The sequence below is a fragment of the Bombyx mandarina genome, chromosome 22 (assembly GCF_030267445.1).
Source record: "Bombyx mandarina strain Sakado chromosome 22, ASM3026744v2".
Lineage (NCBI taxonomy): Eukaryota > Metazoa > Arthropoda > Insecta > Lepidoptera > Bombycidae > Bombyx > Bombyx mandarina.
In genome coordinates this window covers 5,251,076-5,266,688 of record NC_143228.1, presented here as the reverse complement: position 1 = coordinate 5,266,688, position 15,613 = coordinate 5,251,076, and the positions used below count along the sequence as shown (strand labels likewise).

At 36.9% G+C, this 15,613-nt stretch overlaps 2 protein-coding genes across 3 annotated transcripts in view; one reads left to right on the top strand and one right to left on the bottom strand.

The window, feature by feature from the left end:
• The window catches only part of spg (dedicator of cytokinesis spg), a 78,708-nt gene that overhangs the window by 57,379 nt on the left and 5,716 nt on the right, over window positions 1–15,613 (bottom strand). The window lies entirely within an intron of this gene.
• On the top strand, window positions 1,047–14,131 carry Inx3 (innexin 3). Its single transcript, XM_028171570.2, has 9 exons — window positions 1,047–1,497; window positions 5,545–5,732; window positions 9,819–10,012; window positions 10,116–10,238; window positions 10,995–11,090; window positions 11,192–11,302; window positions 11,657–11,793; window positions 12,177–12,324; window positions 12,455–14,131. Exons 2-9 carry the CDS (start codon window positions 5,570–5,572, stop codon window positions 12,638–12,640), a joined length of 1,158 nt encoding a protein of 385 aa, XP_028027371.1. The 5' UTR covers window positions 1,047–1,497; window positions 5,545–5,569; the 3' UTR covers window positions 12,641–14,131.

Below are 15,613 nucleotides of genomic sequence, written 5' to 3'. Positions count from 1 at the left end.
GGTTAATTAGGTAAACGATTGGCAGGCTGGTAAAAGGTTTTGTTATCATAAGCCTATCTTCTAGAATTATCTCCAATTTTTTGGCTCAATGTTTCATTATATAAAAACTAATCATTTCGAAAATGTTGTAAGCGGAAAAGGTATCGACCATTCTTGATGACAACTGCTAAAGTAAAATCCCTGGTGACTAATAAACAACTATGAAGCATATATGTTTTTTTTTGACATCCTTAAATGAGCTGTAAAGGAATACACCTGAAATATAGCGTTTCCAAAATTTTTCGTGGCGTTCTATACTTTCACGATTTAATATCGCATTTATTTATAAATATGCCGATTGAAATCGTCGGAAATTCCGTGGTCATGGCCTAAAAGATAAAACGCTCAATATACGTCTATAAAGCCATGTCATGACCATGTCATGTTTAAATCCTGCAGAGATCCATACCAATCTTTCATGTACTTACTATTTTCCGCAAATTATTAGGACATGGAATACTTCAACTTAATTACTGGTGTCAGGGCATATTGTAAGCCTGCACGGTCAGGTATCGCCATTCTGCCTATTTTTGCCGCAAAATAATATTGTTTGTGATTAATGTGATGTGAAGAATAGGACGTCAATTACAATATACTATTAAATATATATAAAATATAAAATTAAATTCGTCTACGTCGATCTTATGAATTAAGGTCGGCGGTGGCTTAACACGAAGTGAGCCGTGAATTTCATTGCGTATATGCGTAAATATAAAATACATTAATAGTAAAAGTCGAACTATCAAATTAATAATTACCGTTCCAAGAGGGACATAACATTAATATCATATTTATTGAAATCATTCAACATGTATAAATATTTAAATTATTCCACTACAGATTAAGAGAGATATTTTGCTAATTAGTTTAATCAGTCAATTAGTTAATTAGATGATATGAGTATGAGAAACAGGTTTCAATAACGGACAAAAAATTTGCGTAAGACACGTTGTGGTATTGCCCACAGAGAAAAGACGAAGTCAAGATCCTGGACAGAACCCGTTCAGCGATGGATGCTCTTAACTACTGACTACTGTGCATTTTGCTCTCAAAAAAGGGAAGGCAAACATTAAGCGTGATATTGTTCGTGTCAGAAAGAGACGGATACAGATGCGCACACGTCGCGCCGACGAAGAGTTCGGTAGTGAGCCCGCGGCATGCAGGAGGCCAATTCGGCTGCCCTTACCGACTCGCAGTCAGAGACTCAGAGCCAGTTTGTGTTTCCGACTCGCAGGCAGCTGGCGTGTCGTGAGCTGCCGGTACACATTCGCTACTCGTTTCCACAAATCGCTTCACTATAATGACACATTTTGAATAACGCGATGAAGTAATACACTATCGGAGCGAAATTATAAACTAACGTGAGATCGTTTTGCTGGTGCTGTGGACACTGCCCACTTGTGTTTGTTAAGTTTCAAGTGAACGGGGAAGTTCCGAATTACTGTTAGATTCGAAAAGGTGAGTAGTGTCACTGAGATTCAATTGAAACGTTTAATGTTTAACTTTTACCCATGGATGAAAAGAGGAATGCTGTTTGACAGCATGCGTATGCAGGAACAAAAGCATTATGCATAGTCATCTTGGTTCTTTTTATTCCGCCCGCTTTCTTGCGAGTACGTCGTGCGTTATTTTAAAAATTTTCTATAAACGTTGCAAATTATTATGTAAATTAACGATTGATGGTGGAAATATTATTTAAAAAATCGCAGGTAGCAGTAGGGCTCGTTTACCTGAGTGGCGATGAAAAAGGGAAGGGACGCGTCTCCATTACCGGGAACAACATATTTGAATAGAATGCCTAAGAGTTTTTATAGCCATGCCTCTAAAATACCACGACTTCAAAGTCATTGCATTATTACGCAGATTTTTCTCAAAATTTACAATTTTTTTTTGTTTCATCACAACGATACTACGATATATGCTAGCTTTGTATTATACGGTCGGTGATTTTTCTGTGAACGTTTTACGATCGCAGGCGGTTGTTAATCACATCACTGACTTTTTTTTTTTAAATTATATAAATCAGTTGGAACGCCTAAAAAAAAATAGGGGGCTTCACAAAACCGATCCCCTTTAACATTGAACATCAATTTGCCGATTCTATAAGCAACCCATACTCATAGAGAGGTTATGTCATACATTCCGGTATCACAATTAAAAACTTGTATAGAACTTAGGTCAATTGATATACATTGGCGTTTCGGGAAGATACAGTTACTATAAACGCATTAAAATTACAAAAAGCGCAGCGACGATAACGCGTCAATAATTTATCAGTTTCCAAGTGTGTGCCGTGAGAGTCTTGTTCGATGGTGACACGAAAGGGGGCATATCTTTAACCGGTCCGTCATTGAAATCCCGTCACGCAGCGCGTGCGACGCCACCTGCATTGACGATCGTTCCCGAGCGCCGTCGACCATAACCTTCTGTATTAAACTGTGAACTTGCAAACTAGTTTATATACGTATTACCATCAAACAGTGGTACCCCGGTAGTCGAAACTCGACTATAATTAATTGAAATTATAAGTTTGTACACTATTATGATTCTATTGTCACAGACTATTAACCTTCTATAATCACAAATTTAACGCTAACACTTTAGACTTAGAAATATTAATAAAGACAAACAATATTTATTCTATTCTGAATTTGACCACAGAAAAAGCAATAAGAGAGGTTTGACAAAAAACAAATAGTATGCGTGCCTGTGTGTGTGTGTGTGTCAAATACATAGTAGTGTGTGTAATGTATTTTTTATTGATTTAATGCATTTTTTAGGCATAATTTAATAAAATATTAACATTCTGCACTCCTTCTCTATATTCTCTATAAGTGTGGGAAATTTCATACTATTCCGTCCACGTATTACGCTTCACGTATTAATATATACATTCCCACCGTACTTTATAATTACGCAATTGTTTCAAGTTTTTTTTTTTTTTGCGAAATACAAACAAAGGTCCAAAGCGATACGTGAAACTAAATCTTTAATTTTAATTGAGATCAATTCAATACGATTCGATTATATATTATGATGGTTCGAAGGTTCATTATAGTACTCATTGTGCACGCGGTACACGCGATATCAATTAGCCCGCATTGGGCCTACAAAGAGTTTTTGTTTACAAATGCATGGTATATCACTGTAGACTAGCCATAACTGCTCTTATCTCAAAAGTATCTTATTAATAACAATGTAATAGACAAAAATAACAACGAGTCTACAGTTTGGATCAGTAATTAACATTTACAAAAAAAAATAGCACCGAGAATAAACGGTTTATTATTGTTCCTCATGGCACAATCCGCAAATAGATGACGATTCAGGATGCATGAGCAATAATTGTTATCTTAACTAATCGCCCTTGCGTACTTATTTCCGATTATTTGTTTTGTTGCGTGTCTAATTCTCGATTCCCATAGTACGCTGGCAAGCGGGAATACTATATAGTTGCTACTGGAGGTTGGAGCGTTCAATGGGGCTTAATTAATTATATCTGTTGAGCATCATTGTCGGCATATGAAAACGGGTCCAGTAGTTGCCGCAAGCGTCACTCGAGACACGTAAATTACAACAGAGGACAGAAACCGGCCATTCACTCGATCGCTTCTCCGCAGATCACCAGATTACCTAACGATCTGTTCGACTATTTCGTCTCATTGGACACGCTTTTACGTCTGATGAAAGATATATTGTTGAAGGATCATCGATCCGCTCGGAGAACAGGTTTAAGATTCCTTTCCCACGAGAGCGTAGGTTGCATTGTATATAAATTTATGATGTTTAGAGTTCGACACCGTGTATTCGACCCGTCAATTACAAGGTATTCATACACCGCTTAGGAACAAGAAATTCGTTAATACTAATGTCATTATCAGCTTTCGTGAAGATGAAAAAAGCTATAATATGTTATTCACTTGTTTTTTAGATTGGACAGACAAGCTTATACATGTTGAAAGGTTACCGGAGCTTTCAGAGAACACATGTTTCAATAACATGAGAATAACGATTATCCTTTATCTTATTAAATCGAAACGCATCGCTGCTTTGCAGTATAAAATAGACAGGACGTTGCTAACGGACCACGCGTACTAATAATATCTCACTCAATACCACTGCCATATTTTGAAAAATGTTTTTCACCTTTCACAAAAAATATCAGAATAAATAGGAGTAATGTACTTTAAAAGGTACAGTGACAAGTCGCTTGGACTTAACGATAGTATGCCATAAAGCGAAGGAATGCGTGTGTCGGTCCGCTCCTCACTATACTTATCAGTCAACATAACAAACAGAGCTTACCTCAAACACATGTCTTATCATTATTTGGGGTAAATGTGCTTAGCATTGAATTTAAGTTCGCTCAAGAATATTAGCTACAAGTCAGTCGTATTACACTGCTCGACTTATGCTACAGAGTGTATTGTAAAACTGAAGTGTACCAAGATTAATCAAAAGCTTTCAACGAATCTAGCGTGTTGAAATATTTTTCGTAATAATAATCGATTGTCGAAATGACGTGTGAATCCGTCAAAATTGACGTCGCCTAAACTGGTTTCCGCGTAAAATTCGCGTTGCCGGACGATGCATCAAACAGGGTCGGTTAAGGTAAAGATGCGAGGTGCAGAGGGGAGGGGGTTTGAAAACGCAGGAGGCGCACGAGCAGCGCCGGTCGATGACCTGCCAGCCCTGTGCCAGCTTAACGTTACTCCAACACAGGTTGATATAAGTAATGCTAGCGAATTTATTGAATCTCTTTGTCCGTTTTCTCTAACTCTTATTGAAGTGAAGCGCAATACTAAAAAGAGAACCATCTGAACTGTATTATAGAAACGAATAATTTGCAACTACAACACTACCGATCCATTCATTATCAATTGTAACGTTCCATAAATTCTACGTACCCCGCTGGTGACCCACATTGTCCTAGCTTGTCATGTAACACGCGTAGGAATAGGATCAAGTAGTCAAGGCTGGATCCATTAATCATAAATTGTCTGGAATACTAGAATAACTTCTTCCGTTTTCAATGAGAAAAGTCACGTTCCTTATGTTGTATAGACAAGTTAAAAAAAGTTGTTACAACTGAGGCGTGGGCGAGAGGTAGCTGCATAGTTAACTTTCATATGAGGTCATTGATTGAACAGTTCACGTCGCCGATACTAGTATCCGTGAGTCTTTCATAACGGTGCATTAAATTATCGAATTCAAGAAGCTTAAAGACGGAGTGCTCTATCAGTAGTGCGTCACGCTACACGTTCTCATGAAAATAAAGACATAAAGCCGACTAGGGAGTAGACACAGCTGTTACACACATTGGACTATTGGACGAAATCAAAACAACAATAAACCGTTTACCGTTTACGTTCTAATTTGGTATGAGCAACAGACGGCACTTGTCACGTTATTTTACCCGAATTCATTTATTTTTAGTATTGTGACCGCGCGTCACGCTTAGATAGTTGTTTTATGTAGACTAATTTGGTGCTTTCTTTGTTTCAGAGGATAGTAAGCGAAATCATAAGGGATGGCTGTTTTCGGTTTGGTATCATCAGTAGCGGGCTTCGTGAAGGTCCGCTATCTGATCGACAAGGCTGTCATCGATAACATGGTGTTCCGTATGCACTATCGGATCACATCGGCCATACTGTTTCTTTGTTGCATACTCGTTACGGCTAATAACCTGATCGGTGAGTACCTTGAATATCCTGAATACTAATTTTAGAAATATGTATATACATATTCTTGGATAGTTCAAATTTTACATTCACATAACAAATGTTTTTTTTTCTAGTTTAAGCCATACAATGGAAGCGTTTTCATTTGAATTTTAAAATACTTAGCTCTAAACTGTACACACCATGAGAGCCTTTTTTTTCTAAAAATACATAATTAGCATTTTCATATCTTCTGCCGGTTTCTTTCCAGTGCACCGCGAAACTAAATCAGCGAAAGTAGTAGCTCATTAAAATGTTTCAGATGCTTTAACCGAAATTCGCTCACATTTAGAGAATTAGCCTAAAGACCGAATAACATACAGGGTCTAAATAGATATAACAGTACGTCGAGACGAAAATCTCGTACTACTGTTAAATTATGAATCATTTTCAGGTCATCGTTCAGTGTATGAACCCCGTATACGTAACATTTACCCAAATATACGTCGTCACGAAAAATTGATTGTACAAATAAATACAAGCGTTTGTATCGCATTTGATAAGCCCAATATGAAATCAGTAGAGCAAAACGGGTCAGCGAACTAACACCGTCCATAAAATAGTTGCGGTGTTTGGGTGACGGGTTCCTTAATTAGGTCTCGTTAATGATGTCAAATATCAAAATTTATATTTACGTAATTATAAAAGTTACTGTCTTTGTAAGGCAACTATTCGGGTTGATTAAAATTCCGATGCGTCTTGCTCGTAAAATGAACAGGAAATTTAAATCATCGTATCTTTTAGATCGCCATTCTTATTGTTATTCTTGAATTATAATTTTTCTTTTCAACGTCACTTCTGTAGATGAATTACAATAACATGAAGATCGGTTCTTCGATACCTAATTCTATACTTTAATAAATAGTATTTTGTGAAAGTTTGTATGTTGGGATGTTTGTTACTCAATCACGCAAACGCAGGCGAATACTTTTGGATTTAACATAACTTATATCCTGGATTTACACATACTTTTAAGCGTGCTATATGATATACACTTGGCGACTCCGGATGTATCTGCTGTAATAAATTCGACAGTGTTCACAGGTTTATCATAAATTGACTGGCAGTTACATTTTTTCTGAATTACAAATTCAAGACAGATGAAACCACATGCCACGTTAAGTTCTAATACAGAATTTTAATAAAAATGCAGACGACAGTTTTGTAGTAGATGGGGAAATAAAAAAAAAATTATAACTTAACTCACGATACGCGATCATTGATGTAGTAATGATGTTTAGATACGTGATTCGGGCGCTTTAAGTGGCTCCGAAGCTATCGTTCGAGCTTGTGCCATAAGCGATGTTTATGCTTACGTTATCACGTGCCCCTCATTTAGTCAGCTACTTACATAAACAGAACAATTTCTTAATTGCTACTTATATCTTACTCGTAATCATTACGGTGAGAAGTTTTAAATTGTTTTGGGTTAGCTTGGATTAAACTACCATATGTAGTTTTCATTACTATGTGGTCGATATCACTTGACGCGTCATTAGACTGTACTTCATTGTCTGTGGCTTTCCAAAGAACACATTTCATACTTTCCTCGGCACGTAAAAAAAACCGCATGTGCTTGAGTTGGGTCACGTTCAATATCGATAAAACCAGCTTAGAAATCAATAGTTAACATTTTGTTGAATTGTCCACTTCGATAAAGCGGCACGACACGAGAACCCTCTCATCGTGGCCGCCGGTAACTACATTCCCGATCCTGCGGACAGAATGGAAAGCAGTCGACGTCGCCCAAAACACGTCATCTCGGATCCTCCCGATCCACTAACGGTGCTTTTAGGTACTTCAAGCACCGGTCACCGTTCTCGTCGAACCCGTCGCTTGCGACGAAGGGCTCGACGAGTAAATTAACTCTCAGACACAGCCCACTGAGTTTCTCGCCGGATCTTCTCAGTGGGTCGCGTTTCCGATCCGGTGGTAGATTCTGCGAAGCACGGCTCTTGCTAGGGTTCGTGTTAGCAACATCGTCAGGTTGAGCCCCGTGAGCTCACCTACTAAAGTTAGGGTTACGCTGATATAGCCTCTCAAGGCTATCAGCTTAGGTAGGAACAAAAAAAAAAAAAAAAGTTGAATTGTATTATGCGATTCGTGACATAAAACCGCGCATAGTACGTATGTTAATGCTATAAACATGATTTCAAACACAATCACATTTATGCCTCAGGTGCTTGTAATCAGATTGCATATGTAAGCTGTTTTGAAATAAGAACACAAAACACGTTGCAAACTGACTAACCTATAGAGAAAACTAAATTAAACAGCACTTAAGCCAAAAATGAAAATTTCTAGAAGTTTTAGGATTAATTTTACAAGAGCTCAAACTCGAGAATTTTATTAGGAATATTTATTTACCTGCAACAAAAATGCAGTAATTTATTTAAATAAAGATATTGTAGTTTTAAAATGCTGTTAGTACGACGTTTACCGTGACCTAGTATAGCTTGGTCCAAGTATATGAGCGAAACAGAATACAGACGCAAAGGTACCGTTATACCGCATGACACGTGGCGGCCTCTTATGGTATAATTTCCTAGCGATTACCATAACTTGTATTATCATATTAACGCTTTTAGATCCACAGTAATACTTCTTAAGAAAAACTGATAATGGCCTGCGTTCTTTTGATATTACCTATAACAATTTCGAAGAAGTTCAGTGTTATTTTTCGGAAAGCTAAAAGTATGTAGCTTATACGTGATTTCTTTCATTTCTTTATTATAATTCCATTTTTCCCCTACCTATTCTAGTAACCTCAAGAGGTTATTCTAGACTCACACAAAATATATAGTAGGTGAGCTCACGCGGCTCAAACCGGGAGTTGCTAACACTGGCCCTAGCAAGAGCAGTGCTTCGCAGAATCTACCACCGGATCGGAAACGCGACCCACTGAGAAGATCCGGCGAGAAACTCAGAGGGTTGTGTCTATGGGTTAATTTACTCGTCGAGCCCTTCGTCGCAAGCAAGGTCGCAAGGGTTCGACGAGGACGGTGACCGTTGCTTGAGGTATCTAGAAGCACCGTTAATGGATCGGGAGGATCCGTAATGACATGTTTAGGGCGACGTTGACTGTTTACCATTCGGTCCACCGGATCGGGTATGAGTAATTCCTTGATACTAATATCTGCACTTACAAGACGCTCCCTATTCAACAAATTAAGGAGATACGAGTTAAGGCAATCTGCCGCCGGCTGCTACTTTGCAAACATGAATCGAACATAAATGACTCGCGATATACCGTAACGTGTTGTGAAACGATTTCTAAGAACCACGTTACAAACATTGGATTTAAGGAAAATACCGCTTTAAAATTATCTGCTGATTGGAATTTTGAAAACAAAAATGACGTTTTTTTTTTAGGATCGATCTCATTATTCGTTTGTTTCTTTTGAATTTCGATGGTTAACTTCCTCTTTTGATTGTCATGAAACCTTGTAAGCTACCTGAATTGACAAACACAATGTTACACTTCCCGATTCAGTCTTCTAATTAAATTTTGATTTAAAATCATTTGGAGTATAGCAATTACAATATAATTAATTCTCTGTCGGCATAATGAAACACTATAATGAAACAACATTTTTCTCTATGACAAATAAATACTCATGTACACAATGTTGATCAATTCTGCTGTGGATATTTTAGAAATCTAGTTAAATACGAATAGCATTGGTTATAAAGATTTAAATAAAGCCCTCAACAATGATCAAGGTATTTTGAGTCACGGCCGTTACAATTGAAGTAGGTAGGGACAGATGCAATGTCAACTATTAGGGTCATTCGCAGATATAACGGTGCAATAGTTATTTGACGAGGAGAATTGTTAGATTTTTTCTTGATCAACGAATTGGAGGATTCGTAATCACCGAACATGAAAACATTTACTGACTTGAAATCTCTTAGTGAAAGGTATTTCGGTATTCAATTTTGAATGACGCAAAAGTATTTTTTGGTTGTGTCATGACCAGCAACAATCAACTTTACCTAATAGTAATGAAAGTCGTTTGTTTAATACGAAAATAATTAAGTGTCAGTTTATATTTTCAGGTGAACCCATTGCTTGCATTAGTGACGGCGCTAACCCTGGACACGTGATCAATACGTTCTGCTGGATCACGTACACTTTCACGATGCCGAATACTACATCTAAAACCGCAGCCCATCCTGGTCTCGGCGACGACAATGATGAGAAACGCATACACTCTTACTATCAATGGGTACCGTTCATGCTGTTCTTCCAGGTAAAGATTTAATCCAAAAATAGTAAAAAAAAATCTTCATTCAACTAAGCTCCTATGATATAGGTTATATATAAAGTTCCATATAACCTTTTTTTATTTTCAGGGCCTACTTTTTTACATTCCTCATTGGATTTGGAAGAACTGGGAAGAAGGAAAAGTCCGTCTGATTTCAGAAGGCATGAGAGGCACAATGGCCAGTATAGCTGATGACAAAAACAATCGTCAGGTGAAATAAAAAGACACATTTTCCCATATTTGAACACCGCGGGCTTTGCTCAACAACTTGGAATGCTTTTAATGGGCAATGATATCTTGTTACTCAATAAAGTGGCACAACTGAGATACATCTATGGACTAATTAAGCTCGATTAACGTCTTTAACAAGTATACGACTCGATCTATTTCGTATATATAAAAGGAATATTTTTAATATAATACAACGTCGTACCCATTTACTTTAGAATTCCTATTTGAGGTGCCTACCATTCTTCCTAGTTCAGCAACATAACTAGTATTTTTATTAGCGGTAGGGCATCTTAAGAGCAAACCATAGGCAGGCACCAAAACAATTTTGTATCTGGTACCATCTTCTATTTTCGCGAATCGTAAACTTTTTAAAAGTACTTTTACGGTTTAATCTAGCATTTTTTTATTGTCACTAACCCTTTGAGGTCGGAAGACGAATGTAATGTAAGATTATGTCCAATACGTGTGAACTCTGGACCTCAAGGTGTTAAATTATTTCCGACGTTCCGAATACTGTACAGTTTTCGTGGTCACAGAAGGCGTTTGTATTTATTTAAGCTTGAAGTAATAAAAAAGCTTTTTCGTAATGCATCTGAGACCTTGTCTTGAGATTAGTGGCGGCATTCACGCTGCTCTGACGTAATTTTATGGTTTCAGTAACTACTTAACTTCAAGTAGAACTTGGAGCTGATCCGTCCGTCGGAGCTAATAAAAAATTCTATATTTTCTTTTACAGAATCGACTCGTTCAATATTTGTTGGATACGTTGCACATGCACAACACTTACTCCTTCGGTTACTTCTTCTGCGAAGTGTTAAATTTCGCTAATGTCGTAAGTATACAATATCGTATTATACTTACGAATATGTTCATGGATTTCGTATAGTTTACCGAGAGAAATAAATAAATAAAATATACTATTTATTATTTTAGGTGGGAAACATATTTTTCTTGGACACATTCCTTGGCGGCGCATTCTTGACCTACGGCACCGACGTAGTCAGATTCTCCAATATGAATCAAGAGCAACGAACAGATCCAATGGTGAGTCTACACCAAGCTCATTTTTTTCCTACCTAAGCTGAGAGCCTTGAGAGGCAATTTCAGCGTAACCTTAACTAGTAGGTGAGCTCACGGGGCTCAAACCTGACGCCGTTGCTAGCACGAACCCTAGCAAGAGTCGTGCTTCGCAGAATCTGCCACCGGATCGGAAACGCGACCCACTGAGAAGATCCGGCGAGAAACTCAGTGGGCTGTGTCTGAGGGTTAATTTACTCGTCGAGCTCGTCGTTGCAAGCGACGGTTCGACGAGAACGATGACCGGACAAGCTCATGAAACCTTTCCTCTAAAAAATCATCTAAAAAACATATTTTTAACATTCCATCTTCCTATTTCAGATCGAAGTTTTCCCGAGAATTACTAAATGTACATTCCATAAATTCGGTGCCTCCGGAACGATACAAAAACACGACGCGCTTTGCGTCCTCGCTTTGAATATTCTTAACGAGAAAATTTTCATCTTCCTGTGGTTCTGGTGAGTCTATGTTACGGACAATTGTGAGATTTATGAATACCGAGAGCCCTAATTAAAATCTTTCAACAAACCAATACTTATATAATAATACACATCGTTTGTGGCGCAATTTTTACTTTTGGTAGGACCTTCTTGTGAGTCCGCACGGGTTTATATCACCACTCTGCCTATTTCTGCCGTGAAGCAGTAATGCATTTCGGTTTGAAGGGCGGGGCAGCCGTTGTAACTATACTGAGACCTTAGAACTTATATCTCAAGGTGGGTGGCGTATTTACGTTGTAGATGTCTATGGGCTCCAGTAACCACTTAATAACAGGTGGGCTGTGAGCTCGTTCACCCATCTAAGCATTAAAAAAAAATTTTTATATTTGTTGTTACTTCAGGTTCATCATCCTGTCAGTGGTTTCCGGACTGGCACTGGTATACTCGGCTGCGGTATGTTTATTGCCAAGCACTCGTGAGACTATACTCAAAAGAAGATTCCGGTTCGGAACACCAAACGGCGTCGAAGCGCTCGTTAGGAAGACACAGGTACTTATCCTAGCGATCAATAACACTAAATTGCAAAGGTCTTGACCGGAATTATGAAGACCATTAAGACTAATTTATTCGAATGACGTAATCTCGGAGCGTCTGGATTTTAGTAAAATACGATTTACAGGTTGGCGATTTCTTGCTTCTACATCTGCTGGGCCAGAATATGTCGTTGCGAGTGTTTGGTGAAGTTTTGGATGAGCTATCACGAAGACTTAATCTAGGTTCCCATGCTCCGTCAGCTCCGTCGACGCTCGAGATGGCTCCTATTTATCCTGACATTGACAAGTATTCTAAGGAAACCGAAACGTAACTGTCATTTTAATCGACACACAGAGCAATCCACTGTAAAGATTACATTCTAAATCAGAACTATACCACCTTATGTCACTTATTAGTTTGAATATATTTAGTTAGAAATATTGGACTATGGCAAACTAGCATGTTCCTCGATGAAATATTATAGTTTTTTAAGATTTATATTCAGCATTTACGTCACAGTTCCGCTAAATGTTAATATTTCACTACTAAATGTATTTGACTTTCAAATAATAGTAAGGACGAAACTTTGAATGTAATTTACTGTGAATGGTTCTGGAAATTACGATCGTTCGATATTTTTTTCAAATGTAAGCAACTGTTCATGACATTCCGCATTTTAATAATTATCTCAGTATGAAAAAAAAAACATTCGTTTCAGCTTTATATTATTATTTTTTTGTTAGATTTACAATATTCAATTTGTCTAACGGGCACAATTGAAAATAAAGAAAATAGGTAGGTAAATAACGAATTGATACGATTTTTAATAACGATTTGACTAAGACTGTCATTAAAATTTATTAGTGAAATTTATTGTTTTAGCAGAAGACTCTCACTATTTTAAATCTTTTTTGAAAGACACTATTTTAGAGTACATTGAATTACTAGTTTTTAAGTATTTTTTTTTCTTATATATCATAGTTTTAAAAAGACGTATTGGTTTCTTAAATAAGTTTTCACAAGGAACCGTGATGGCTATTGTCTCACATTCGAAGTCTTAACAAAAAAAATTCTGTTCCATTTTTTTAAAATTAATAATTTGATGCATATTATCTGAACTCTCCTAGTATATAAGTACAGTAGTCATTAGTGATCTTCAATTAGTATGTATTGACAATAAAATCTATTAATGTTATGATATATTGTCTACAATGTTTATGTGCTTTTTTTTCCTATTTTTCTTCTTCACCATCTACATTTCAATTCTAACTTAGAGTTGAACTGCTTATCAGAAAGTTAATGAAAGACGGTTTTAATAAAAAAAAATTATGAATTTATTTTACTAACTTCATAGTTTAGATATCTAAGTTGCGAATGAGTGTGACATTGTATAAGTGTATTTTATGACTAGTGATGTTATACTCATAGTGCCATTATAATAGATAAAATTTTCGGAGTCAACGTTTTTGCATTTTTATATGTACTAATAATTGGTATGGGAAAGAAAACTACAATTCTCAAGTATAATAGGATTACATCTGTGTATTAGTTTTAAAAATGCCATTAAAATTTACTATGTAGAGTTAGTTTAAATAACACAATAACATTGCAGTACCCTGTGACAATTATTTTTAGTTTTCTTTTTTATGTAGTTAAGATTTAAAACATAATGTTTTACAAATTTTTATTCATCATTCCTGCAGTGGTTGTATTCGCTGATCTGCTTACGTACAAACAGGAAGACTGCTTTTAATACAAATGTAAAATGTAAAACTTTGCCGTTGGCCGATATTGTCTCGATATTAAAGATATAATTATATTAGTGATTTATTTTTATTCCCTATTAACTGTACTAAGTACTATTTAGTAATAACTTCGCATTTGTTGAGTGAGTTCGAACATGTATTTTTTCGCTTGAGAAGCGAATGAACACACATACACACACATGTGAACACACACTTAAATTCAAATTAGTAAACACAAACTAGATGTCGTTAGTGGTTTCGTTAACACCACATCTGTCAGACTACTTTCCAAACAATTGTATATTTCTACAAAATATATTCTTATAACATTTACACATTATTTGGCTGACAATAGCCTCAACTCATCATCTCTCGTGGGTTGAAGGATGCAACTAAAGGATTCATCGAAATTTAGGCAGAAGTGTATACTGAGTATTATACCAGCACATTGAGGTCGTCAAACGATATTTTCTAGTGACAGGGCGACATGTAAACGCGCACAGATGAGCTTTATTATCCTGCTTGTTTTTACAGCGAATCAGTCAGGCGTGACGTTTCGTAGGGTGAGAGACCCGTACCACACACCTGAGACTGCGTTTCCAGAGGTATTTTTTGCCACGTACCATCCGGCAATGGAATGAGCTCCCCTCCACGGTGTTTCCCGAGCGCTATGATATGTCTTTCTTCAAACGAGGCTTGTGGAGAGTATTAAGCGGTAGGCAGCGGCTTGGCTCTGCTCCTGGCATTGCTGAAGTCCATGAGCGACGGTAACCACTCACCATCAGGTGGGCCGTATGCTCTTCTGCCTACAAGGGCAATAAAAAAAAACCAAAAGAATTGTAAATAATTTTCCTTCGTAAATTAGTTCTACCACCATCAGTAAGTTCGAATCACGCCGCAGAAGTTCCTATATAAAAGTAGCTTGTCATACAAGAAATATCTCGGCTGTAATTCAATTTCAGTTTCATATCGACATAAATTGTCGAATAGACCACGTTAGTAACTTTAGTAACATGGATATTCGTAGTTGCCCACAGCGCCAAAATTGCGTAAATTAAATCAGATTCGTTACGCATGTTCACGCCTAATTAATAAAATATTCTAAGGTCGAAATGAAATTAACAACCGCTAACCGAAAACAATAGAAACCAAAAAGTCGTTATAAAGATTGTTAATTAAAATAAAACGATTATCAAATGACTGTTTTTGTAAATATTAATGATATGACGACTGATGTTTTAATGTCGATTCTATGGTTGGTTCGTGGTCAATTTTGGCTTCGAAATACGTCACAAACATTAAAAATAAGCTCTGAATAAGGCTACTAAGATTGAGCAATGACAATTGAGCGATCACTTTTGCTAGTACATAACCACCATTTTTAATTGCCAATTTATTTTACGTTTATTAGTCATTAATTACTGTAAAAACTGACACCTCAGAACTCATATCTCAAGGTAGATGGCGGCATTTACGTTGTAGATGTCTATAGACTCCGGTGACCACTTAATCCCAGATGGACCGAGAGCTCGTCCACCCATCTAAGGAATAAAAAAATT